This window comes from Dipodomys merriami, unplaced genomic scaffold, assembly GCF_024711535.1.
Source record: "Dipodomys merriami isolate MVZ:Mamm:240054 unplaced genomic scaffold, mDipMer1.0.p SCAF_163, whole genome shotgun sequence".
Lineage (NCBI taxonomy): Eukaryota > Metazoa > Chordata > Mammalia > Rodentia > Heteromyidae > Dipodomys > Dipodomys merriami.
Window position 1 is genome coordinate 2,321,682 of NW_027202971.1, and position 24,451 is coordinate 2,346,132.

Here is a 24,451-nt window from a genome sequence, read left to right on the forward strand (position 1 = left end):
CGGGCTGAGGGAGCAGTGCATGCAGGGCCCCTCACAGCAGGCCATCCCCGGGCTGAGGGAGCAGTGCATGCCCGGCCCCTGGCGGCAGGCCATCCCCGGGCTGAGGGAGCAGTGCACGCCCGGCCCCTCACGGCAGGCCATCCCCGGGCTGAGGGAGCAGTGCACGCCCGGCCCCCCACGGCAGGCCATCCCCGGGCTGAGGGAGCAGTGCATGCCCGGCCCCTCACAGCAGGCCATCCCCGGGCTGAGGGAGCAGTGGAGGGCGCACACTACTGCTCACTCTTCCTTGGGGGCAGCCACACTTTTCCACTGGCCGCTAGACCCTGGCTTCATCCAGACACTCTTCAGCCTTTCTCCCCAGGACCGTCGACGACGGCACTAGCACACAACATGGTTTAAAGTTTTGAGAAAAAGACAGAAAGTCTCAAATCAAGCACTGTCCTTTTAGCCAACTTTCCCTCTTTATGAACTACTGCTCCGTCTCTGTCCACCCTTGGTACCTACACCCCAAATGGCTTGTTTCTGTCACTTGATTCCTGAAGGAAGACACAAATGATATCACAAAAGCTCGGCAAGCCGGAGTTCGATCTCCAAGACCCACGGTACACCGGGAGCTCTGAGCTTGCGCCGGGCATGCATGCATCCTGCATCCAGCATCCTGCTGGACGCGAGAGCCCCAGCCTGACCCGCAAAGCAATGACCGTCTCTCCAACAGCCATTGTGGATGAAGTCCATGGCACCTGAGAAGTAGCAGTCGGACAGGAGACGTTTCCAAGAATCCCAGCACACAGCCCTTACAGTGTTTAAAGCTAGGACTGATTACCCCCGGCACAATTAGTCCCTTCCCGCCCACAGAGTTCTTATCCCCTCAACGTGTACACTCGCATTGAAATACACCCACTCAGAAGAGGTATTTGAAGCCTCAATCTGGGGTGTTTAGAGTTGATTATTGTTGTTGAAAAAATTCCATACATAGTCCTATCTAATGTGAAACAATTTAACTTGAACACCCCTCTTTCCGTTAAGCAGAAGAGGAGAAGCAGAGAGGATGCACACTTATCAATTCACACTTGTTTCCTCTTTGTGTCTCCTGGAGAATGAGCTCCTAATGGGATTTTAATCAGTGTTCAGCCAAAAACAATAAAAGCTCCATGGTCTATTAATTTTCAAAAACATCAGTTAAATAAGGCCAAAGAGGCTGCTCCACTGCACGTTTTCAGAGACTGATTGGTCCAGGGATCTGTGCATCTGATACCAGAGGATCTGTGATAGAGATCTGGTCCAGGGCTTTCTGATCCTCACAGAGGATCTGTGATGGAGATCTGGTCCAGGGCTCTGTATATCCTCACAGAGCATCTGTGGATGGAGATCTGGTCCAGGGCTCTGGGTATCCTCACAGACGATCTGTGGACGGAGATCTGGTCCAGGGCTCTGTGAATCCACACAGAGGATCTGTGATGGAAATCTGGTCCAGGGCTCTGTGCATCTGATACCAGAGGATCTGTGATGGAGATCTGGTCCAGGGCCTGTGATCCTCACAGAGGATCTGTGATAGAGATCTGGTCCAGGGCTCTGTGATCCTCACAGAGGATCTGTGGATGGAAATCTGGTCCAGGGCTCTGTGCATCTGATACCAGAGGATCTGTGATGGAGATCTGGTCCAGGGTTTCTGATCCTCACAGAGGATCTGTGATGGAGATCTGGTCCAGGGCTCTGTGATCCTCACAGAGGATTTGTGATGGAGATCTGGTCCAGGGCTCTGTGTATACTCACAGAGGATATGTGATGGAGATCTGGTCCAGGGCTCTTGGATATCCTCACAGAGGATCTGTGATGGAGATCTGGTCCAGGGCTCTTGGATATCCTCACAGAGGATCTGTGATGGAGATCTGGTCCAGGGCTCTGGATATCCTCACAGAGGATCTGTGATGGAGATCTGGTCAGGGCTCTGGATATCCTCACAGAGGATCTGTGATGGAGATCTGGTCCAGGGCTCTGGATATCCTCACAGAGGATCTGTGATGGAGATCTGGTCCAGGGCTCTGGATATCCTCACAGAGGATCTGTGATGGAGATCTGGTCCAGGGCTCTGTGATCCTCACAGAGGATCTGTGATGGAGATCTGATTCAGGGCTCTGTGATCCTCACAGAGGATCTGTGGGTGGAGATCTGATTCAGGGCTCTGGGTATCCTCACAGAGGATCTGTGATGGAGATCTGGTCCAGGGCTCTGTGATCCTCACAGAGGATCTGTGATGGAGATCTGGTCCAGGGCTCTGTGATCCTCATAGAGGATCTGTGATGGAGATCTGGTGCATCTTTCAGGAAGGAGATTTGGGCTGCCGCACTCCCCACACTTGTCTCAGTGCTGGATGGTCCAACTTGCCTGTCTGAGGGGCACCATGGAGATTAGTAACGCACACTACCAAGTGCCTGCGAAGGCCACTTGCAGACACGACTGGATTCAGAAGGCTCTGACCCGACGTGTGGTCATGCCATGGATGGATTCACAATGTGGGCAGACAACTGGAGGAGGGAAGGCCGTTTGCATGGGGGGCAGAAGCTGGGGCAGGCCTTTGAAGGGCCTCTCTGGGCCCTGGCCCTTCCTGCTGCTGTCTTTGCCTCCACGATGCTTCTGCCTGGCCACAGGGAGCCATGGAGACAGCCCGCCCTGCACAGAGATGTCTGGAGCCATCACCCAAAGGAATCTATCTATTCCTTCAGTCATCCCAGCCGGATGTCGCAAAGGGGACTCACGCACACCCCAGGGGATGGAATCGAGGAAGGTGCCGACTGTCCCAGAACTAAGGAGTAATGCTGGAACCAGGTTTTAGATTGCTCTGGGAGAAAGCGTCAGCGTTCCGCAGGCTCATGTGCATCTGTGTGCCACTCACGGGGACTGGCTAACTCCCTGCAAGAGCCAGCTCTGCGGCTGACGGCGCTCTACAAGGTCACGACTTTCGGCTTTTTCACGGCACTCTGAGACAACGTCCGCTCTTACACTGAGGCTCACGGAACTGGGCACGCGGCACACACAGTGAGACCTGAGCGGATGGTGAGGACAGCAGCGGCAGCGCTCCCCACGGCAGATCCGAAGCCGGCGTCCCGATTGCTCGCCTCAGACGCAGAAGACGGCAGAACCGGGAAAGATGAGGGAAGCGGCGCAGAGGCTGGTGTGTGGCAGTCACTGCGCCCGGGGCCCGGCCGCCTCTGGGATGACAAGCCGGCACAAGAGGTCAGACCTGCAGAATGAAGGGAACCCCACCCCCCCACCCCAGAAGTCAAGTCCCTCACCCTCTTCTATCAGAAAACCCCTCTCATTTCATACATAGTAGACGGGATGGTATCACCCCCCCTCGCCCTCCACGTCCGTCCTCCTCCACCCCAGAGGCCCCCTCTTTACCCACACGCCCTTGCTGTGTTCACTTCTATTCCTTAGGTCCAGCCTCCACTTAAGAGAGAAAACATGTGACAAATGTTGGCCTTTCTGAGTCTAGCTTGTTTTGCTCAACATGAAAATCTTCCAGCGCTACCCGTTTTCCTGCAAATGGCATGATTCCATTCTTTATGGCTGAATAACGCACCATGATGTGTGTACGCCGCATTTTCTTTGTGCATCTGTCCACAGATGGGCGTCTGGGGGGCTCTCCGGCGTGGCTATTGTGACCCGTGGGGCTGTCGCCGTGGGTGTGCAGTGACTCACGCTCTTTCAGTCTGTGCCTGGCTTTGGGAAACGTGGATCAGAAAGGAATTGATTGTGCTATTTAAATTGTGCATAAACTATGTACCTGAGGGCCGAGGGGCCCTGGGGGAGGTGGGAGGGCCCGGCGCCAGCGAGCCCTCAGCTACGGGTGCTGAGACATCTCAACAAGGAGGTGCTCCCACCGTGGAGCACCTGCCGGGTGCTGGTCTTGTTCTAGACTTGGAGGATTCACGGTAAATGCAAGGCCTGCGATCTAACCAGGGAAGCACGTGCCGGACACACAGGAGACGCAGGATGAATGAGGCAACCGCAGAACAGAGGCTCTCAGAGACAGACCGGCACGAGGCTGCCGCGGGCTCCTAGAGGTCTGTCCGTCACCTCCCGCTGGCCACACATGCAGTCCAAGCTCCCCTCCATGAGAGTTCCGGGCAGCCATCGCCCCCGCCTGCCTTCTCCACCCCTGCCTCCCTCTCTCCTTTCCTGACTCCCGCCTTCCCAATTTTCCTCTCCCCTTCTGTCCGTCTGTCTGTGTCACTGTCTGTCCGCTCTTTCCGTTCCCTTCCCCTCTCTCTCTCCAGTTCTCTCTGCCGTCTCCCCTGCCCACAGGGACGCATCTGCTTCTCTTTGAGTCCCACAGAGGGGCAAGACGGAGCTCGGCCCAACAACACTTTTTAGTGATTTTCTCCCAAAATGCTCATTTGCACACAGGTGTCATCTTTCCCAGGAAGCGTCCGTCAAGCGTCAGATCCCTGCTGTGCGGGACAACGCGAGTGAGCCAGCGAGCCGTGCGGACATCGTCCCGCTGGCCTGTCTGACTTTGCCTCTCCAACATCACAATGCTTACGCGTGACAGACCCCTCGACCCCCACCCCGCTTTGGGCACATTCACAGCCCAATGGGATCGCGTCTCCAGTTCTTACGGAGAACTTTTCTCTATTCATATTCTGGAAGCAATGTAATTCCACGCTCTAACTTTGGTCCAAATGAGGTCAACACGGAAAGCGTGTGGGGAACCCTGAGCCAATGGCGCGGCGGACGGGACACTTGATAGACCTTAAGGATGTGCGGCTGGGGCGCAGGCAGCCTCCTGAGCAGAGTGGATGAGCAAACGGGGGCCGCGCGGTTCCTATTCGCCCTCTGCATGAATGACCCTAGAAGCCAGGTGACTGGCCATTCGCACCTGCGCTGTCTCCAAGAGGTCTCCCTTAACCAGCTCTGTGGGACCTCACGTGCCTCTGAGCCACAGCTCGCCCACCTGGCAGAAGGATGATGAATGGCGGGAGGACCCCGCAAACGAACGGGCCCCGTGCTGTCGGGGTGCATCACGCACACCATCCATCTCCCGCGCGCCGGCCTGCGCCCGGCAGCCTTCTCTCATATTGCTTCATTTTCTCATCGCCAAAGAACCTCTCGCCTACGCTGGGCAGGGGGAAGCGACCACGGGGACTCTGGAAGCCCTGCCCCCGACTTAAGAACAGTCAGCCCCAAGTGTCTCCACCAGCGACTTCTGAGAACTGGATGCCACACACGTGGACAGAAAGATATTGAAAACACAGAAGTACTCTCTCTCTCTCTCTTACTCCCCCCTTCCCCCCACCCAGAGCATCAGCATCTTCAGAAAACAAGGAGTTCCAACAGTAGCTACTCTCTTACACGGGCTCAATAGTGGGAACAGCGCCTAGTAGGTGCTTAAAAATCCCCCAGGGCGATGCCACTTTTTGAAGGCTCCAAATCTACGCCACTCATCTACGGAGCTGAAATTCCACCCAGATCCTGAAACTGATCCCGATGCTTTTTTCGCTCTCTCTCCTTGGACTCCACTAAACTACCCTTGTGATCAATCATTTCCTGTCGAAATTAAAATGTCAGAGACAAGGAAAAGAAAAGCTTGGCATGTCTGAGTTTGAATACGTTATTTAAAATTTTATGTGAAAGCATTTTGTGCATTGTGGGAAAGAGCAGTATCACTCTGCCTTCTTAGAATTCTCTGAGCTCACACATTAGAGTCAATGAGAGGATCTGCCTATTTTAAAATCTGCTTTATAGTTTATTAATGCCTAAGAGATTGTAAAAAAATAAACAATTTTAAGTCACTAATTTCTGCTTTGCAATTTTCTTATGTATAAAACTTTGGCTGCTTTGGTGAGCTAAAGCCAAATTGTGTAAGGGATGTTTCCTTCTGGGCTTTGCATACCATTTCCTTCTTACAGGGTTTAAATTCCAAACAAACTCTACAACTGATAGATCCTCAAAGGATCCACCCTTGCTGAGGGATGAATACATGCATGCACACACACGCACATACTACACACACGTACACATATGCACACACACGCACACATGCACACACACACTTATAAGCAACGCCTCCAAAGCTGGGTCAAACTGGGGCAGCCCCTGCTCCTCACGTCCAGCCATCCAGGGCCTCTACCACCCTGTCCACGTCATCCACCTTTAAGATGGCCTGAAGACCTATTCCCCAGGGAACACTGCACAGTCATCGCTTTTCCCCTTCTGTCTCCTCTTCTTCCCTCCCTCTTGGTTTTTCCCATCCTTCCTTCTTTCCTACTCTGTCCCCCACTTCCTTCCTCCACCTGTTCTCCACCGGCTCAGGCCCCCTCTCCCTGGTGAGCTCTCTTTTTCAGAAGACAGCTCACAGTTGCCTGCTCTGTTCCATGTGGTCCTTACGTGAGCCCCGAGTGTCACTGCGTGAGCCCCGAGTGTCACAGTGTGAGCCCCGAGTGTCACTGCGTGAGCCCCGAGTGTCACAGCGTGAGCCCCGAGCGTCACAGCGTGAGCCCCGAGTGTCACTGCGTGAGCCCCGAGTGTCACTGCGTGAGCCCCGAGCGTCACAGCGTGAGCCCCGAGTGTCACTGCGTGAGCCCCGAGTGTCACAGCGTGAGCCCTGAGCGTCACAGCACGAGCCCCGAGTGTCCCCCGAGTGTCACTGCGTGAGCCCCAAGTGTCACTGCGTGAGCCCCAAGTGTCACTGCGTGAGCCCCGAGTGTCACTGCATGAGCCCCGAGTGTCACTGCGTGAGCCCCAAGTGTCACAGCGTGAGCCCTGAACGTCACAGCGTGAGCCCCGAGTGTCACTGCGTGAGCCCCGAGTGTCACTGCGTGAGCCCCGAGTGTCACTGCATGAGCCCCGAGTGTCACAGCGTGAGCCCCGAGTGTCACTGCATGAGCACCGAGTGTCACAGCGTGAGCCCCAAGTGTCACTGCGTGAGCCCCGAGCGTCACTGCGTGAGCCCCGAGTGTCACTGCGTGAGCCCCGAGTGTCACTGCGTGAGCCCCAAGTGTCACAGCGTGAGCCCCAAGTGTCACTGCATGAGCCCCGAGCGTCACTGCGTGAGCCCCGAGCATCACAGCATGAGCCCCGAGCGTCACAGCGTGATCCCCAAGTGTCACAGCGTGAGCCCCGAGTGTCACTGCGTGAGCCCCGAGCGTCACTGCGTGAGCCCCGAGCGTCACTGTGTGAGCCCCGAGTGTCACAGCGTGAGCCCTGAGCGTCACAGCGCAACGCTCTTCTGGGGAAAGCCTCACGGAGATGCCAGTGGAGATACGGCGCCGCTGGCGGCCGGGAGAGAAGCAGATGTCCCCGCCAGCTGACCCACAGCGTTCCTCCTCACCACCGGCAGGGCCCTGTAATCTCCCAGCCGGGGACCCTGCTCTGGCTGACACCTTCCACACCCAGCCCTGCAGCCCCCCGGGCCTCCGGTCCTCTCTCCGGCGCCCTCCACCCTTCCCTCCCAGCCAGCCAGCAGAGCCCGCAGGACAGACGACCCTGTCTGGCACAGCCCAGTGTCTCCAGGGACAATAGTCGAACTACGTAGGGCTCTAGGTGGATGCCGAATGAATGAATGAGCCAGGGAAGGAATGACTGAGTGAATGGAGAAGCAGATGAAGCAGTAAGAGAATGGACGGTGAGTGAGGAAACGAGGGAATGGGGGGAGCAATTCGTGCAGGTGTGCCTTCACCGCCGCCTGCTCCCTGTGCCAGAACGGCGGAGGCCGAGCCTGGTGCTGCTGCCCCGACCTCCAGAGGACCGCCCAGGCTCGGCTCAAAGACGCTCTCCCCGGTACAATGAAACGAGTCTGCGGCCTGCGTCTTAAGGAAGCATTATTCTACTTTCAGATTTTAACAGTGCAAATGTCTCATTGCAGCTCATTTTGTGGCTTACTGAGCTGTGTTATATCATGAACATTCTCCAAGTGCAAACCGAACATGTCTCCAGGACACTATTACAGCTCCATCCCACCTGAAACCAAGCGGAAAATCCAGCTGTGGCGGTGCGGGGTCGCGGCCCTGCCTGCGGGGACGGGGGCTCCAGCCAGGAGGGCCGTGCCGCTACCACACAGTCCTGAATTGGGCAGCTCAGATCGAAGGGACGTCTGCAGGCTAAAGAGGACGGGGGGCTTCGTGACAGCCTTGGAACAAAGGCATCAGCTCACCTCCTCTACTGAACCTCCACTGAGCTCATCGGATCGCAGGCAATGCAGAGCACACTGCCCGGGGCAGCAAGGTCAGCCACACCACAGCCCCGATGCCGTGGGTGAGCTCCCGTGGGTCCTCCCACTTCTCGTGGCCTCCGCCAGCTCCTCCTCTGCTTCTCCCAGGGCCAGGCCGCCTCCAGCCACAGCTCGAAGCCCAGCTTTCTGGCTAATGGTTTGGGCGACGCTGTCCTGAGCCCTCCTGGATTCCAAGTCCTCCATCCGGGGTAGAACTAATTCTGAATCGAAATTTCAGACTGTCCCTACACGTTCAAACGTCCCGGCCCTGCCACGAAAGGCTCTGTTGGATGACATCCATTTTGCTAAAACCAGAAACTACCAACGCTCAGAGACACGTTACACACGGTCTGGCACGGCCAGTGCTTTCTCCCAGATGCTAAACAAACAGGAGGAGGCCCTGGCATTGTTGATGTGAAGTCACTGTGCCACATAGATGACTACGTCCCATCACCAACTCCAGCCCCCTGGAAATCCGCCCATTGCAAGTTTTACTGGAACGCCACCATAGCCGTTGGCTTTTGTCTTTCTGTCTCAGTGATTTCACTACACCATGGTAACGCTGACCCGGCTGGGGGGGCGGGGAGAGGGGGACTGGTGACACGGTACTTCCAGGGTCACTGGTGGCTGCCCAGGAAGCCCCCGACCCTCGTCAGCTCTCCTCCCCACCCCCCGCCCCCCCACCCCCACCCCCGGCCGCCTCTGCCGTCACTGACTGACGGCCCAGCTCCCTCACAGCCCAGGAGGGGGGACATTGTCATCACCAAAGGAGCAGGAAATGGCACCAAGCCCACCCATGACATGAATCCCAGCACCAGGGGTGCACGCCTGTCATCCCAGCGACTCCGCAGCTGAGATCTGAGGACCACGGTTCAAAGCCAGTCCAAGCAGGACAGTCTATGCACTCTCATCTCCAACCAACCAGCAAAAAGCTGCAAGTAGAGCTGTGGCTCAAGTGGTAGAGCACTAGCTTTGAGTACAAGACCTCAGAGACAGCCCCCAGGCCCTGAGTTCAAGCCCCAGGACTGGCACCAAAAAACAAAACAAAAAAAGAATCACAATGTGTTCTCCCCTATACACAAACCTCCTTTATCATTTCTGCTGAGGTGTTACATGAGTGCACATGAATTTACACATGTATGTACATACAGGATGTGAAATCTACACATACACAAGCATATACGGAGATGTATAAGTGTATGCATTATTAGCATGTATAATAAAAACATGCACGTGTTTTATATCAACTGCATTGTACATGCTCATTAAAAACTGTCCTGCTCTGTACCTTTTTCAAATCACGTCAGTGCCATGCATGATTTTCTACCCTTTCCTTGCTGGACCTTTTGCCGATGGTATGTCCATCTGTACGCGTGGAGTTCCAGTTCCCTGGACTTGTGCACAGCGTCTCTCGCACACGGGTAGCACACCACGACCCCTCCCCACTCCTTTCTCCGTGGATGCTTGGGTGTTCCATTACTAGAGATGAACGCTTTTGAGGCTGCCTCTGATTTGTGAGCCCCCCAGCGCCCCCTGCCCCCCTGGGGTGTGCGTTTAGCAGGAGAACTGCGGCTGGAGGAGAAGGGCGTGTTCCGCTCCACTCCACGCTGCCGAATCCTTGTCTGAAGCCGTGCACGCCTCCAGCCCGGATCGGTCTGGCTCCACTCCTCATCGGATGTGGCTTCCTGCCTGAATGACACATGGGAAGTGTCCCCTGTCCTGCGTGCGCTGGACTGGCAGGGACCCCGGCTGGTGGCCTTCATGCTCCCCTGTGGCCTGCTTGTCCTTTCCAGCCGGGTTGCTTCCTCGCTGGCTCGCCCTAGGCCCTCGACGCTCCCGGGAGGCCGCTCTCCCTTGCCTGCTTCAGGCTCTCCTTGTCATGCAGATGCTGGCTCACGGCCTGTGAGTAACAAACACACCCTCAGGATGTCCAGAGCTAAGTGCACTCTCTGGAGATGCCAGTCAAGAGGCCCGTGACAGATCACCAACGCTGCACCCAGGGGACCTGGGACAGCTCAGCTCACGCCTGTGCTAACACTGGATCTGACTACCATGAATCATTCATCAGACAACGGGGAGATTCAGCACGGAGTGTTTTATGGGAGGAACATTTTCACGCAAATGTGGTGCATAACAGGTGTTTACATTGCAAATACTTGTATATAATTGGGAAATTAAAATGAATGAGTTGATAAACAAACAAGAAACTATAGAATGAGAACCAGACTGGATAACGCTCCCAGCCTGGTGGTGGATGCATTTCACAAGGTGTCTCTGAGGACTCCAGGGGGAGGGATGCGAACAGCGCCCCAACAGACCAGGAAGTTTAGCATGGCCTGGCCACGTTCTCAGATGAAGGAATTACGACGCAGAGAGACCACGAAGCTTGCCCGGAGTTCCCCCAAGGCTTGGGGTCGGGGCTGGCTCTCGGATCCCTGGCTTCATTCTCCAGGAGCCTCTGCTCAGAACAGGCCAGCTCTGGGCTCTGACCGCAGGATAGCGGCGTCATCCCCCCCGCCGGCGTCATCCCCCAGCCGGCGTCCCGGAGCCCCTGTGGTGCCCTGGTTCCATCCTCAGCCCTAGAGCAGGCCAGGCCACGAGCCAGGAGCCCATCCAGAGCCAGGTAGGTGCTCTGGTTAGGAAGGAAGGGTGGGAGAGGGAAGGAGGGAGGGGGAGGTGAAAGGGAAGGGAGGCCTGAGGTCCACTCAGGTCACAACCCTTTCAGCAGAAATGGACCTTCAGGCAATAACTACCCTCACATGTTGGCAAACCCAAGGTTTACGGGTTCAAGACGCATATGCAATGCGCCTTAGGAGCGTCGATGAGCAGCAAGCCTGTGGGGCTCAGGAGCCCGGCCCCAGACTCTCTCCCACGCTGATGGAAAGCCTCACACCCGGCAACCTCCCAGTCAGAACCAGAACCCGGCGCCGCTGCTCCCGGGATTTCTGGTGACGGTAGAAATCCAGTTTTTCATCTTCTGTTTCTGCTTTGTGTCAGTACTGGGGTCTGAACTCGGGACCTGGAGCTGTTGATTGGCTCTTTCTACTTGAGCCTGGCTCTCTACCGCTTGGGCCACACCTGAGCTTCCAGGCCTTGCTGGCTAATTAAGGATAAGAATCTCTCGGTTTTTGTCTGCCCAGTTTGCTCGGAACCACAATTCTCAGATCTCAGCCTCTGGAACAGGGTTACAGGGGCAAGCCACCCACTCTATTTTAAGGGTAGATTTAAAAGATTCTGCAATCAGGGAAATGTGAAGACGAGGTGCCAGCTCTTGGCGGGTGCCAGCCTGCAATGGTGCCAGCCCGGGACTCTGGCTCAGCCACACAGCTAAACCTGTCAGGATACACGGCTGGCAATTTCCACCCTCAGATCAGCACCTGGATGACACTCTCCCAGGACGCCCACCTGCTCACTCACTGCCCGGCCCCAGGCCCACCTCCCCGCAAAATGATGCCCTCCCCCCCCCCAACCGCGGCCTCCACACACAGACAGCCCGAGAGGCCCTCACTGAATGGACGTGTGCCTCACTGGGCCTGGCCGTCAACAAGGAAACAAAGCTGCGAAGCTGCCCTCCGGCCACCAGCGGTCCACTTCCGCCGCTGGAATGTGTGCTGAAGGTCACTGTTTTGGAAGATGGCCTTCCTGGCCGCGTTAATGGCAAATGTGACGGCCCATTTGCCTTCTCTCATTTTAAAAGCACTTGGCAACCAGTCATGGATGGCCACCGTCTGCAGGAAAACAGCTGTGGCCAGGAAAAAAAGGGAAACCTGCGCAAGGGTCACCTTAAGCTTAGCCACTGCGCGTCAGCACGGGCCACGGGTGGATGCGATCTCCCGCGAGCGTGCCCCGAGGAAGCAGCATTGCATCTGAAGCAGAGGTGGGGGTCTCAGTGCCCTCGCTACTCATTTTGAGGGTGACCAGGGCTGGGTCAGGCTGCCCAGAGCACAGTGCTGGGCACTGGACCCCAGAAAGGGGCATATCGGGCCATTTCCACCAGTGAGCAGGAAAGATGGCCATGGATATCAAACGCAAGTGCTGCACAGAGATATGCAGCAATAACAGAGAACGCAGTCTCAGTAGCGATGCGTCTACAGACGGAGGCCAGGGACGTCTGAGGAGCTGACACTCACGGCCCAAGCACAGATCGGATGTGGGAGACGGGCCCAGCCCTTTAGGAAGAGGAAACCGCACCAGAAACGTAGGCACCGGCCCCTCCCCACGCTGGCTAGGAGAGAAACAGCGACCAACGCGGGACTTGTTCCGGAAGTGCAAAGAACCTCAGGAAGCCTACGGAAACAAGCATCTCAGAATTCCGCTTTTCCTTTCTGCACAAAACTTCCACAAGTCTCCGTGTTCTAAGGCCGTTTATTTCTTGTCATCACTACGCAGTCCAGTTTAGTTCCAGTCCCCTGAATATCTTCCCTGGCTGGGAAAAAGCCTTTGCGTGCCGTAACTGTCTGTTCCGCAGCCAGCCCTGCGTATGATCAGAGCTGGGAGGAGGCGGGCATAGCTACAGACACGCGGCCACCGTGAGGGAGGAGGAGGAGAGCTTGCGGCCTGCCGGGCTGCAGCCGGGCCTGGCTGACGGCACCCCCGCTGCATAATCTACGACTGTAGAGTCCATGCTGCCTTCAGGAAGACCCTAAGGAGCGATCTGATGGACCCAACACCTCAGCCAGCTCCGGGCCACGCACACCTGAGCCTGTCCGTGCAACGCTCCCTCCAGGGGCCATCTGTGAAGACCCAAGAAAACGATGGAGAGAAAGAGAGACGTGGTCCAGAGTGGCGAGCAAAGATTTCGCTTCCCATGCTTCCCAGGGTAGCCTGCGGGTCTCTCAGCCTTCCCTTTTCATACGGACGAAACCCAAGGGAGGAAATAGTGACTCTCCAATCAGTAAAAGTCCCGAATTTGAGAGTGAAAATCACAAGCTGAGGCACTAATCTGGGTACCCTACCCAAACGGAGGAGGAGGGAGGAGGGAGGAGGGAGGAGGGAGGAGGAGGCCAGGTCTGCACATCTCCCGTGTGACCACCACCCCCCCCGTCTGCACACGGTCGCATGCACACGCGTGCACACACATGCACGCACGCACACACTCTCAAAGCCTCATAACCACTTGTCAGGACCATCAAAGCCAAAGTTTCCTGCGCCCAGAGCAAGGAGCAGGGTTCTCCGATCTGTGGCAGTGTCAGGACGCGTTCCATCAACCCACGATGCTCACATTCAGCAGTGGTTCTAAGCAAACTTAGCTCTGTCTAAAATGAAACTCCACTATGTAATAAAAATGTGATCAGCTCTGCCCGTGCCTTGTGTGCCAAACAGACATACAGAAAGCATCTCTGGAAGCATGCAGCGCTCATTTTACATGTTTCCCCTTCACCGAGTCCTTACATAAGATACCCCAGAACCTCGACCGTGTCCCTCACTCATTATGCTCTTTTCTTTTTTGAACACCCAATTCTATTTCCAGGGAGAAGCAAGATGATAACGTTGAGGTTGGTACCACATTATACACAGAACTCGTGTGTTGGGAATAGAAGTTGCGTTGGCAGAAGCACATTCTCGGCTCTGGCTGGCAAGGGCCGCCGTCTCATTTGCAGACGCGGGCATTCCTGACCCGGCTGCTAAGCCCACACCGGCCCGCTCGGTGCAGGCTACCAAAAGAACGTGTCCACCGCCGCCCCCTACACCCTGGCAAGCAGCTTCACTCCGGGCCAGCACAGCAGAGATGGAGAGCTGGCCCAGCTCCTGCAGCCAAGCAGGCCGCCTCTGCCGGCCGGCCACGGGGAGACCAGGAGCCGGCTTACCTGAGGGTGAAGCGGTCCTCCGTGCAGTTTCTGGAGATGGAGACGGGGAAGGTCAGCACAGCTCCCGGCCTCGCGGCCCCGGGGGTGTAGCGGATGGCCACGTTGCTGTCCAGCCACAGCTCACTCTGGGCCGGGCGGTCGGGGCTCTGGTAAAGGAAGACGCTGCCGATCCTGTGCAGGGGAGGGGCCGACTCGTCCACGTCGCTGTGGCCCATGCGGAGCCCGCCGCCCGTCTTCGGGGCGGCCCCCGTGCAGTCCCCGCGCCCGTCCCCAGGCTGCACCGCGTAGTAGAGCTCCACGCGGGCCCTGTCCTGCGGCTCCACGGGCCGCCTGCGCCCGGCCGCCACCGGTGGGACGCTGAACCAGCCCGGCGGCAGCTCCAGCTGGGCCACGCACAGCCCCAGCGCACCCTGCAGCCGGCAGCCGCCGCGCACCTCCCGCGTCTCCCGGAAGGCGAAGACGCGCAGGCAGGGCAGCGGCTCCTCGGAGGCCTGGCCGTCCGCCCAGGCCCGGCCCGCCACGTGGAAGAGGACCTGCACGAGGGGCCGGGCCGAGTAGATCTTCTCCCGCAGTGCGTGCACCTGCAGCTTCCAGTTGAGAGGAAAGGCATTGGCGAGTCTGAAGGGGCTGGCCAGCAGCAGGAGGTCGGGAGGCAGCCCCTGCTCCACGGAGAAGGGCCCGTAGCTGGCGTTGAGGAGCGGCAGGCTCCCGGACTTGTAGATGAGGAAGGATTCCACGCGGGACTGCAGGCTGGAGTTGCGCATCACGTCCTGGTTGGCCTCCTTCAGGAAGAAGGAGACGTCGGCGCGGTGGATGCGGTAGGTCACCGGCAGGTAGGTGGGCAGCAGGGAGAACCGCTGGACGCTCTCCAGGATGCCTCGGCTCTCAGCCACTGTGGGGAGGAACGGAGGCCGGGGTTAGTAACGCCCGGGCCTGACCCAGAGAGCGGACAGCCAAGCATCTGCCCCTAACCCGCGGCCCTGGGTTTGCGCTCAGGATGCAAACCTTCATGCAACACCTCCTATCTGCATGAAGACATTTGATGGGACATTCACGTGTCAGGTATCTGTCTACAGAAGATACACGGATCATATAGTATATATGGGCCGTGTGCATATTGCATATCTACACATATATTTTGTGTAGGACATCAGGCATGCGCGCATATGTATTCTTTGCGGGAGAGGGTAGGCACCCGGCTGGCACCATTAGCTGACAGGCCGGAGCAGGAGAGCGGGAGTCCCCGGTGCCACTGAGGAAGAACCTGCACACTCAGGGTGCCTAGAGCTCAGCGCGAGGCTGTAGACGCTGACTCGGTTTCCCCTAACGCCATTCCACGTCCACTAAAGACATGCTGCCTTTGAATGCATCTAGAACACGTGCTTTATTGCTTGAAATGAGCACCTCTGCTTCTACTTTGCTTTGGGGGAGGAAGATACTCACAAACAAAGGGAAACATTCGGGATCACACAAGGAAAAGTACGTTGTTGTCAATAAACCAAAAAATATTGTTTTCTATTTTCTTTCCTGAACATATCCCTCCCTCCCCTCAGGTCAGAGTGGGAGAATCAACATGTTATTTTTACAGTTTGCCTTATACTCTATGAGAAAAACACAGGCAGAGAAATTACATAACCTAAAGAAAGAAGCACATTATTGAGTTTTTCAAATGGAAGTTGTGGTATGGCAGAGCTGCCTTTGTAGGCCAAACAACTGCAGCCAGCGTCCATCCTGTCCACCTGGGTCTCCAGCCCACATGGTCATGTCCAGTGTCCATCCTGTCCATCTGGATCTCCAGCCCACATGGTCACATCCAGTGTTCATCCTGTCCACCCGGGTCTCCAGCCCAAGTGGACACGTCCAGTGTCCATCCTGTCCACCTGGGTCTCCAGCCCAAGTGGACATGTCCAGCACCCAGCCTGTCCACCTGGGTCTCCAGCCCAAGTGGACATGTCCAGCACCCAGCCTGTCTACCTGCTTCCTCTCCAGCCCACATGGTCACGTCCAGTGTCCATCCTGTCCACCCGTGTCCTCTGCAGCCTGCCAGGCCCCCTCCAAAGCGGTGTGGAGCACAGGGGTCAGTGAGGAGCTCAAGGGGGTCTGCAGTCTGCAGCCCCTTGCCTGCACAGCTTGTGGGCCTTCTTTGCTTCTTGGGGCTTGCCTGCGGCCGTGCACCTGACAAGATCCAGTTCTGAAAACGAACAGCACTCAGCTGCATCTAAACGCGCCTGTCACCGCAAGCGTCTGCTTCCCAGGGCTCCGTCCTGCGGAGATTCCTCTGTGGACACGGCGCCCACCGAGGACGCGGACCTCACAGGGGGTGCCAGACTGCTCCCTGACAAGTTTATTTTACCCTGACACAGGAAATACCCGGTTCTGAGCTGACGCCAGTCTCCCTAAAGCAGGGTTTCCAGGAGGCGTCTTCTCGCCACCTCCCACAAAATTACTTGATGACTGGTGTTTGCCATTCAAATCCTTTATCACCAACAACCCGGTACCTTACCCAGCAAAGGGAGTCTCCATGAGCCAGCAGAGGGCCGGAGTGTCCCCTCCAGCACTCAGCGTCAGACTGACCCACAGGAGGTGGCTGGGTCTCGGGCCCTGACCCCGTGAGTGAGGAACGTTGGTGTCTAAGCAGCAGGTCACCGGGAACAGCCAGCTGGGCAGCCTGCAGCCCGGACGGCAGAGAACACGTCCACCGCTCGCTGGTGGCTGGATCAACACACGCCATGTCCAACAAAGTCCCTCCCCGAGCCGAACCCCTGCCTGAGGACAGGGTCCCCTCCCCCTGTCCCCCTGCTGCCCAGTGTGACAATGGAGCCTCAGCCCGCCACAGGCCTGCAGCTGACATCGATAGCAAGGGCCACCACCACAGCCACCAGCCTCACGTCAACGCTTGCAGGCTCCCAGAAGAGTCTGAAACGGAGCTGGAGCCCCACGACCTAGATAGTCCCCTTTGCTCCCTTCTAGATCTTTCCTTAGGGCAGTACAAGTGTGACTGGAAGATAGAGGCTGAGTAGAAGAAAATAAGAACAGTGAAGCGGACGCATCGCCGGACACAGAGACCTCTTGTGGACCGCGGATGGACTTGAACTTGGGCCTTGGCCCCCACCCATTTCCCAGGCCACCACCTTCGGCCCCGGCCCACAGGTGGCAACTTACAATCCAGTGACGGATCCAGAAGAGCATGTGAAATGGCCACCTCAGAAGCCTTGTGAATATTGTGTGCTGATGAAAACACGGCGTTACGGACCTGAGCCCGCAGAGTGGGAGCACGGAGAGGCTGTGCGTGTGCAGCGGGCCGCCGCTCCACGTACAACCCCGCTGACCGCCACCACTGCCGCCGCCACCACCACCACCACCGCCACCACTGCTCCACGTACAACCCCGCTCACCACCACCACCACCACCGCCGCCACCGCCACCGCCGCTCCACGTACAACCCCGCTCACCACCACCACCACCACCGCCACCACCACCGCCGCTCCACGTACAACCACACTCACCACCACCACCACTGCCGCCGCTCCACTTACAACCACACTCTCCTCCACCACCACCACCACTGCTCCACTTACAACCACACTCACCACCACCACCACCACCACCGCTCCACGTACAACCCCGCTCACCACCACCACCACCACTGCCGCCACCGCCACCACCACCACCACCACTGCTCCACGTACAACCCCGCTCACCACCACCACCACCACTGCCACCGCCACCACCGCTCCACGTACAACCCCGCTCACCACTACCGCCGCCACCGCCGCCACCGCCACTCCACGTACAACCCCGCTCACCACCACCACCACCACTGCCACCGCCACCACCGCTCCACGTACAACCACACTCACCACCACCACTGCCGCCGCCACCACCACCACCACTGCTCCACGTACAACCCCGCTCACCACCACCACCACCACCACCACTGCTCCACGTACAACCCCGCTCACCACCACCACCACCACTGCCGCCGCTCCACATACAACCACACTCACCCTCACCACCACCACCACCACCGCCGCCGCCCCACTTACAACCCCGCTCACCACCACCACCACCACTCAACATACAACCCGCTCGCCGCCACCTCCACCACTGCTGCCACCCTGTCCAAACCAGGGAAGCAACCAGGAAAGATCGAAGGGCGCCCAGACCACCAGCACCTCCCTGCCAGGTCCACTGTGCGTCTCCTGGGCAACTCATTTATGGAGTATGCAAAGAAAAATGTGAAAAACTAAAAGTCCATGGCTGGGGAAGGTAGGGGGTGAGGGAGAAGAGGTCTCCGGAGAGCCCCCCGCCCCTGCCCAGTGCTTCAGAAGGGCACGTCCGCTGCACACAGGACAGAAATGAACCGTTTCTGCTCAAGCATCATCAGTGACAGAAATCTACCACCCATATTTATTTGTGTCTTAGTTCATATGCTAATAACTCTTCTCTCTTAGGTGATGGCAGTGGATTTTACTCTCAAAATCAGAGAACCTCTCGATGGTGGGCAGGCCGCCGGGCACTGCTGGGAACGGCTCCTTCCTCGCAGTCAGCGCGCTGTCCTCTCAGAACTCGGCGCCCGGGCTGGGCAGGAGCGGCCCCTGGCTATGGAAGGGAGAGCCCCAGGGGCCCGCCCAGCCAGGGCTCGCGTCTTCCTGGGGGAAGGGGGCGGCGGGGTGCTGGTCCTGACCAGCCAGGACAGCCGTGTCGTGTCCGGGAAGCTGAGGCCAGTCACGGCGAGCTCGGCACCTTGTCCTTTCTAGAAGTCCTCCCCACTGTCCACGCACACGGGGCCTCCAATGCCAGTCAGCTCCAGAGCCTCCTTTATCTGACTTTGTGCAGCATCATTTAAATGTATAATTAGCTTCTAATGCCAGTATTTATCAAACAGAACACTGCACATTAAAAAAAAAAACCTTGATTTAAGCTTTTCTTCAAAACATTGCAAGATGTGAAAACTCTGGGAATCCATTGCCAAATTGCCACCACCAACAGCTGTGCCCCCCGGAGGGCGCGGCGGCCACGCCACGGGGCCGCCCCACGCTGCGCCTCGCAGGACGCCAGCTGCTGCTCCCAAGTCCGTCACAGCCCTCGGGGACCCAGAGAGCCTCACCCTGTCTGAACGCCCTCAGTCCCACAAGGGCCGCGTTAAAGGGACAGGGCAACACTGAGAAAGAGGACTGGCACTGGCACCCGAGTAGCAGGAGTTTTTGGTGGAGTTGTCAGAGATTTACAGAGAGTCCAGTCTCAAAAGGAATGCAATCTTATGTGTGTTTTATGAGAGAGAGAGAGAAATAGTGTGTGTGTGCATGTGTGTGTGTGTCTGTGTGTGTATGGGTATGTGTGTGCATGTGTGTGTGCATGTGTGGTGTGTGGTGGGTGTGCGTATGCATGTGTGGTGTGCATGTGTATGTCAGTGTGTGTGTCTGTGTGCATGTGTCTGTGTGCATGTGTGTGCATGTGTGTGGTGTGTGTGTGCACGCGTGTGTGGTCTGTGTGTGTGTGGTGTGTATGGTGTGTGTGTGTGTGGTGTGTGCGTGTGTCTGGCATGTGTGTGTGCATGCATGTATGTGCATGTGTATGTGGTCTGTGTGTGTGTGTATCTGTGTGTGTGTGTGTGTGTGCGTGTCTGTGTGTCTGTGTGCACTGGGGCTGGAACTCAGGAATCCAGAGCTGTCAGCACCCATCACATGAAGCAGGAATGCAATCTTTGTGTTTTTTTTTTGGTCAGTCGTGGGACTTGAACTCTGGGTCTGGGCGCTGTCCCTCAGCTCTTCAGATCAAGGCTAGCACTCTACCACTTGAGCCACAGCGCCACTTCTGGCTTTTTCTGCTTCTGTGGTGCTGAGGAATCGAACCCAGGGCCTCATGCATGCAAGGCAAGCACTCTACCACTGAGCCACCTTCCCAGCCCCGAGCATGATCTTGTTAAAGAAGCCAGAGACGACGGGTTGTGCTAGACCCCATGGTGCTGGGCTGGGAACAGGTTTACTTCCCTGAGACGCTGAGGGCCAGCACTGGGGGCAGATGCCTAAGATGGACCAGAGGCCAAGGCACAGAACCACCCTCCGCAGTCTGGAAAGATCCGGGCCCTCCACAAGGAGAGCCTCTCTGCGCCCTCGAGGTGCACCGCAGGACCCCCCCCATCGTGAGCATGCTGCCCTGTGGAGACTCAGATTCAGGTCCCCTGCATCACAGGAAGCGATGGGGGGGCCTGCTGGTGGACCACAGCTGGCCATGTGGGCAACTGAGCACCCGCGGCCCGGCCCCTCCAGGTTCCTGACACTCCCCTCCGCGGCGAAGGCTGATGAAGACAGGAGGGCCCGACCCACCTGTCCTCAGACCCAGTCCACGTCAGACAAAAGCCGTGACCGGGTGCAGGGAGCCCTGGGGCTGGGCAGGGGAGACCGAGGCAGCACCCCAGGTAGGCAATTACCCTTCGTCGACTCATGCCCTGCTTTTACTACCTAACCAAATCAGAGGACACGGGGGAGGGAGGCAGCCACACACAGCCCAGCCCTGCCCACTGTTCCCGGCACCCCCGCTTTCCTGGCACCCCGACAGCCAGCACCTGCGGGTGGGGAGGGCCACCTCCTCTGCAGGGCATCTCGGCCTGCTGCTCACTGAGTTCTCCTGGCCTTTACAGCCATCACTGCGTGCTTACTTCACTGTGTGACAGCCGCGGGGCTCCGAGGGGTGCCGCGGGCTGCACGGAGCTCCACGGGCCTCCGAGGGGTGTCACGGGGCTCCGAGGGGTGTCACGGGGCTGCACGGAGCTCCACGGGCCTCCGAGGGGTGTCACGGGCCTCCGAGGGGTGTCACGGGCCTCCGAGGGGTGTCACGGGCCTCCGAGGGGTGTCACGGGGCTCCGAGGGGTGTCACGGGGCTCCGAGGGGTGTCAAGGGGCTGCACGGAGCTCCACGGGCCTCCGAGGGGTGTCACGGGCCTCCGAGGGGTGCCACGGGGCTGCACGGAGCTCCACGGGGCTCTGAGAGGTGTCTCGGGGCTCCAAGGGGTGTCACGGGCCTCCCAGGGGTGTCACGGGCCTCCGAGGGGTGCCACGGGGCTGCACGGAGCTCCACGGGGCTCTGAGAGGTGTCATGGGGCTACACGGAGCTCCACGGGCCTCCGAGGGGTGTCACAGGGCTACACGGAGCTCCAAGGGCCTCCAAGGGGTGTCACGGGCCTCTGAGGGGTGTCACGGGGCTGCACGGAGCTCCATGGGGCTCTGAGAGGTGTCTCGGGGTTCTGAAGGGTGCCACAGGGCTTTGAAGGGCTCTGCAGGACTCTTAAGGGCTTTGCTTCTACTATCACAGGACAGCTATTCATGTCAGCTCTTACGCACCGCACAATACTCCATCGACTTGGTAACCCGCAAACTCAATCAAGTCCTCCCCAACCGCGACCCCGGGATTAGCCGAGCACACTCATTAAAGATCAAAGAAAAAGGCTGGTGCCTATGAGCTAAGAACAGGAACGACTCTGTCTCATTAGAATTTAATTTCCAGGCTGCCCAGCACGCATCACTACACACACCAGTGTGCACACGCGCACACCCATGCACACGCGCATCCTCCACCATCCTTCTGAGACTTGAAGCAGGTGCCGGGTGGAGAAGGGGAACGAGGGGCAGTGGCCATCCCCTGCTCCCCTGCAGATCTGGCCGGCCGGCCGCTGAGGGAGGAGCCCGCCCCTCCCCTCCCCCCTCTCCCCTCCCCCCTCCCCCCCAGCCATGTGTGCGCACGCGCGTGACTCCCCTCCCTTCCCTTTCCTCACACCGTGGCGGCTGAAGCCTCACACACAATCTGTCGAACGGCGGTGTCTCCGCAGAAGGGGCCACCCTCCTCCCCCCTCCCCCTCCTCCCCCCTCCCCCTCCTCCCCCCCTCCTCCTCCCCCGCCACCCTCCCTTCTGTGTCACGGGAGGACCGTTTTCCTCCATCCTCAGAAATAAACGTGGCTGTGCCAGCGACGGGGATGCACCTCACGTGGAGGAAAACGCACTTTGCGTCTGAAATACGGCTTTCCCGGAGTTGTCTGTGAGCACTCGACCTCTCCTTTAAACTCCTGGAAAATTCTGGATTCCAGATTTTCCTGGGCTTGCAGAGGGGCCAATGCCCCGGGACGGGGAGAGGCCGAACAGAGGCGCCATGGCTCCGAGGGGCGGCGGGGCGGGGAGGGTACCGGCGCGTGGAAGTACTGCAGTGGCAGGCTTTGGGTCCACAATGAAAGAAGGCTCTCCACTCACCACCTACCAACTGTAAGAACTAAGGGCTCAGACTTGCCTCGCTCCGTTGTCTCAGCAGGAAAAGAAAATCGGAGGCGAAACACAGACAAGGTTGTTGTTTGTGATGCAGGCATCAAATTGGCCTGGACGTAGGTCTCCTACATTTAAGACATACACACACACCCAGGAAACTGAATGTTCCTGAGCATTTCTCTCTGGCAATCTATAAAGGCCATCCATCACATAGCGAGGTCTACAAGGTTTCCATAGACAATAATGCCCTGTATCGATCGGCTGTTACTGAACAAGCTAAGTAGGTGAAATGGCTCCTCCATTCGTTTTTCAAGATCTTATTTAAATTGTCTCAGCTACAAAAGCCTATGAAATACTAGGGGCAATCAGTGAGATTAGGTTCCCACCAAGAAACCCAAGCAACCATGTTAGCCTCTGCTGCCTAAGGAATTAAATGCTACGGTCTGCCTCGGTCAGGTGTACCTCCAGCCTCCACTGGGTGCAACTCCCGGCAAACACAGACTCTCTCTGAGGGGGAAAGAAGGGAGGGAAGAGGGAAAGGTAAAGAGGAGGAAGAAAATAGAAGGGAAGGAGGGAAGGAGGGGAAGGGGAGAAAGAAGAACAGAGAGGAGAGGAGGGAAGGGGAGAGGAGGGGAGAGGAACAGAGAGGGGAGGGAAAAAAGAAAGGTAGTCCAGTGGGGAGGAAAGGGGGAAGGATGGAGGCACAGAGGCTGGAGCGTGTAAAATCTCCAGCATTTGATAGGTGGCCATATCCCAAAGATACCAGCGACACAAGCAGCGGGCGGGGGGGGGGGGGGGCAGAGGAAGCCCTTCATTTTAGTGAGATGTGAAGATAACGCAGCAGATAAATCTCGTCTTCACCTTCCACTAGGGGAAAGAAATGGCATCAGAAGATCTCTACGTGGGGATGACAGCCGTCATCACCTCAAATGACCCTGAGTGCCGGGAAGAGCAGTGTTTTCTGGCCTACACTACACTACAAATTCCTGTTGTGCCACTGGAGGGGAAAAATTCAAAACCACTCAGTTCCTATGTAAATGAGCCGCAAGGTTGTGCCATTCTAAGATGGATTTGTGTTCTAGAACGGACTGGTGCTCTAGGAAGGCCTGGTGTTCTAAGACAGGTGATCATTCTAGAATGGCTGGTGCTCTAGGACAGACTGGTGTTCTCGGATGGCACTTTTTCCAGGTTGGGTTGGTATTCTGGGACATGGTCTAGGACAGGATGGTGTTCAGGGATGAACTGGTAGTGTTTTAGGACGGACTAGTGTTCTAGGGTGGACTGGTGTTCTAGGATGGGTAGGGTTGGGCTGATGAGGGGTGGGTGGGAAGAGACTTCTGCTTTCTGCCTCTTCCTGCTGCATAGAGACGCGAGCTGGGAGACACTGAGCCAGCCACGGGCCTTCCCATTAACTCTGACAAGAAGAAATTCTTGCACTTGGTGGAGCTGCCGCAGAGCCACCATAAGCTCTGAAGAACTCTGGGGAAATGAACTTACACCACATCAGCCAGAGCAAGGAAGGTCTGGTCAGAGCCAGGGTCTCCAATTCTACCTCTGTCCCCCGAATCAGAGAGTGCATTGCAGACTGGGCCATCTGCCTAGGGGGGAAGGGGAAAGCGGGGGGCACTGGGGGTGCTGCTGACACGGGTCACGGGGAGGAGGCAGCCTGCAGGTCTACCAGCTCCTGGAGCCAATGCTGGGCGTCTCCCGCCAACGCCACGACAGGGGCCCGGGGCTGGCAGAAGAAGACATGTCCATCTCTGCCACTGGCCACTCCGCTCTGCTGCGGGGAAGCTGACTCGCAGGCGCTCACGGCAGCACCCGACGCTCCCGGAGAAGAGTGACGGCGCGGTCCCGTCCCGGGGGAAGACGGCAGGTGTCATCTGATTCGGGCACACCAGGAGAGCTGGGGGCTCCAGGGAATCGGGGTGAGGGGGTGGGGGGTGGGCTGCGCTGCTCCAGGCTCCGAACAAAGCCGGTTCTATTTTTTCTCCTTCAATAAAGAAATCACTTTATACACAGAAGCCCCATTTGTGGGAGGAAAGATTTCGTCACTGCTTCAACCTTCACTGAAGGACTCTCGAGACGGAGCTACTCGGCAAAAAGGTACAAGATACCCAACCCCAAGGCGGTGCCGGGAGGCGCGGACGGGAATGCACATGCATCTGAGTCCTCCA

At 57.5% G+C, this 24,451-nt stretch overlaps 1 protein-coding gene and 1 long non-coding RNA gene across 2 annotated transcripts in view; one reads left to right on the forward strand and one right to left on the reverse strand.

The window, feature by feature from the left end:
* LOC138828721 (transmembrane protein 132D-like) overlaps positions 1-15,372 on the reverse strand; it is a 209,348-nt gene extending 193,976 nt beyond the window's left edge. The window contains exons 1-2 of the mRNA XM_070024791.1: positions 15,348-15,372; positions 14,020-14,911 (exon numbers count right to left, since the gene is read on the reverse strand). Coding sequence (XP_069880892.1) covers positions 14,020-14,911; positions 15,348-15,372 — 917 coding nt within the window. The remainder of the gene's footprint in view (positions 1-14,019; positions 14,912-15,347) is intronic.
* Positions 15,373-23,421: 8,049 nt separating this feature from the next.
* Positions 23,422-24,161, forward strand: LOC138828712 (uncharacterized). Its single transcript, XR_011372335.1, has 3 exons — positions 23,422-23,462; positions 23,640-23,795; positions 24,000-24,161. It is a non-coding gene; the product is annotated as an uncharacterized lncRNA (long non-coding RNA).
* Positions 24,162-24,451: the final 290 nt, after the last annotated feature.